At 38.6% G+C, this 3,240-nt stretch overlaps 1 protein-coding gene across 1 annotated transcript; it reads left to right on the top strand.

Annotated features, from left to right (window-relative positions):
• Positions 1 to 252: 252 nt before the first annotated feature.
• On the top strand, positions 253 to 1,418 carry LOC111084305 (the record flags this gene model as incomplete). The annotated part of the gene is made up of 3 exons (XM_022381056.1): positions 253 to 376; positions 464 to 648; positions 1,284 to 1,418. Coding segments are annotated over exons 1-3 (336 nt in total), but the record flags the coding sequence as incomplete, so codon positions are not given.
• Between the last annotated feature and the right edge of the window lie 1,822 nt (positions 1,419 to 3,240).

The following is a 3,240-nucleotide window of genomic DNA, read 5'->3' as shown; positions in this document are numbered from 1 at the left end:
CCCAGGACAAACGGACAAACATACCTGTTATGGTGTTTTTCACCTCGACAGTGTCATACTGGACCCAGGACAAAGTTACAAACGTATACAAACATACATGTTGTAGTGTTTTTCACCTCGACAGTGTCATATTTACTGAGGACGACGTTTAATTGTCAGAACTGTGAGTTACAAGTTATAATATTTGTGGATGACAGATACACACTTATTAATGTGGTTTTAAGGAAGACGGAGATTTTAAAGTTTTTAATTATTGTGTAGGATCTTCAGAAAGAAGTGAAAGATGTTCGGTATTGCCTGAAACAAAAAGAATTCGACTTGGATCTGATTCGATCAGAGAAGGAAGAACTTCGCAAGGAGATGAAGGAGCTAGAAAGTGAGAAACTCAGTTTTATAAAAACTTACTAAACTATTGTCGTTTTATCCCCACTTTATCTAACGGATCTAACTTCCTTTTTCACAGAAACCAGATCTGGTGAACAAAGAGCGTTCTTGAACGAGTTTACTGACTTACGCAAGACGAACTTAGAACAAGGAGAAAAGATACAGGAGCTCTTACAACAGCTTAACATGGCCGAAGAACGTGAGAGTCAGACTGAACGTGAAACAGACGAGTTACGAGGAAAACTAAATCACATCCAGCAACAGGTGAGTTATTTCATCTATAGTTTTTAAAGCACATTTTTGATTTCTTATTGTAATTACATATTTTTCCTCCAGTGTGTAAAGTTTATATAAATTATAGATATAAAGTTATTTCTAATTACAGAAACAATCACGAGCTGTTATAGAGATTTCTTATAAGTGTTGTGTAAAAACAATTGTGTGAAATTCCTTCAATCGTTAGTGTCTTTTCTGGTTTCCTGTGTTTACACACCAGAAAACACACATATATGTCTATCTTAACGATTTGTATCTCTATTAGCTGGAGGTTCTTTCAGTGTAGACTTTCGAGCACATATTTCTAATAATCGACTATAAGAAAACGTGAAGACATCTTGCGGCAGAAACCTGAAATAAATATTTCAGAAGTCGAAAAATTAGAATTGACTGTCATTTAGGTGATAAGTAAAGTTGGTATGTGCTTTTCCATATCCTCCAACTCGTGTTAAGGGATCCGGAGCCCTGATATTACTACAAATGTTCACAATAATATATATCTGCCGTTTTAAAGACTAGCTAATTAGTTACATAGTTCATGCGATTAAAATAATCTCTATTTACTGTTTTTAGAAATTAATACATACTTTATGCGTGTGAATTTAAGACCTCATTGCATCTAGCTCACAGACAATGAAGGTAAAACCGAGATGTATAGGAAAACGGTTGAAGAACAAGAACAAAAACTTGAAGAATGTCAGCTGAGACTGCAGTCAGAAGTGAAGACCCCACAAGAATCAGTGGTAAAAGAACTGAAGGTAAGTCTCAGGAACCACGCTTTGTTAGTCTCCTGAATACTTTCTCACGTACCAGAAGTGTTCACGAAAACCCTCTCTGGAACTGTGGTAAAAGACTAGAAGGTAAGTCGAACAGTGTTCATGAAGACCCTTTCTGGAACTTGTGGTAAAGGACTAGAAGGTAAACTGGACAATGTTCATGAAGACCCTCTCTGGAACCTGTGGTAAAGGACTAGAAGGTAAACTGGACAATGTTCATGAAGACCCTCTCTGGAACCTGTGGTAAAAGACTAGAAGGTAGGTCGGACAGTGTTCATGAAGACCCTCTCTGGAACCTGTGGTAAAAGACTAGAAGGTAGGTCGGACAGTGTTCATGAAGACCCTCTCTGGAACCTGTGGTAAAGGACTAGAAGGTAAACTGGACAGTGTTCATGAAAACCCTCTCTGGAACCTGTGGTAAAGGACTAGAAGGTAAACTGGACAGTGTTCATGAAGACCCTCTCTGGAACCTGTTGTAAAGGACTAGAAGGTAAGCTGGACAGTGTTCATGAAGACCCTCTCTGGAACCTGTGGTTAAAATACTAGGATATAAGTTGTACAGTGTTCATGAAGACCCTCTCTGGAACCTTTGGTAAAAGACTAGAAGGTAGGTCGGACAGTGTTCATGAAGACCCTCTCTGGAACCTGTGGTAAAATACTAGGATATAAGTTGTACAGTGTTCATGAAGACCCTCTCTGGAACCTGTGGTAAAGACTAGAAGGTAAGTTGTACAGTGTTCATGAAGACCCTCTCTGGAACTTGTGGTAAAGGACTAGAAGGTAAACTGGACAAATATCCTAGTATTTTACCACAGGTTCCAGAGAGGGTATTCATGAACACTGTCCGACCTACCTTCTAGTCTTTTACCAAAGGTTCCAGACAGGGTCTTCATGAACACTGTCCAGTTTACCTTCTAGTCCTTTACAACAGGTTCCAGAGAGGGTCTTCATGAACATTGTCCAGTTTACCTTCTAGTCCTTTACCACAAGTTCCAGAGAGGGTCTTCATGAGCACTGTCCAACTTACCTTCTAGTCTTTTACCACAGGTTCCAGAGAGGGTTTCATGAACAAAGTTGTACAGTGTTCATGAAGACCTTCTCTGGAACCTGTGCTAAAAGACTAGAAGGTAAACTGGACAGGGTTCATGAAGACCCTCTCTGGAACTTGTGGTAAAAGACTAGAAGGTAAGTTGTACAGTGTTCATGAAGACCCTTCTAGAACCTGTGGTAAAAGACTAGAAGGTAAGTTGTACAGTATTCATGAAGACCCTCTCTGGAACCTGTGGTAAAGGACTAAGAGGTAAACTGGACAATATTTCTGGAATCAACAGTGTAGGATGAGGTGACATGAGGTATTTTGTTCATAAATACATAATAAAACAGTAGCTAAATGATTGGGCTTTAGGTATTGAAACAAAGACTGTCCTCCTTTGTGTTTTATAAATTAACCTGTATTAATTTACTGATACGTTCAATCAACAACCCACACATTAATAAACGGGAGTTTTCAACAGTTAAGAACGATGTCGATCTAAAGGAATAGTATACGGTGTTCTAATTAAAGTGGGCATAAAAACTGTCTTACAAAGTTTTAGATAACTCACGTGATGTTTTGGAAACAGGATGATACTGATAGTTTCATTAACTTTGGTCAACATGTCTTTTAAGTACCAAAGAAACTGTGGGAGTTGATTGTCCCAGGTTATACGAAGTGTTGTTTTATCAATCGGACTAACTTATCAGATAAACTGTGGGAGTTGATTGTCCCAGGTTATACGAAGTGTTGTTTTATCAATCGGACTAA

Source organism: Limulus polyphemus, unplaced genomic scaffold (assembly GCF_000517525.1).
Source record: "Limulus polyphemus unplaced genomic scaffold, Limulus_polyphemus-2.1.2 Scaffold16248, whole genome shotgun sequence".
Taxonomy (NCBI): Eukaryota; Metazoa; Arthropoda; class Merostomata; order Xiphosura; family Limulidae; genus Limulus; species Limulus polyphemus.
The sequence above is the reverse complement of the archived record's forward strand: the minus strand, read 5'-3'. Positions and strand labels throughout refer to the sequence as shown.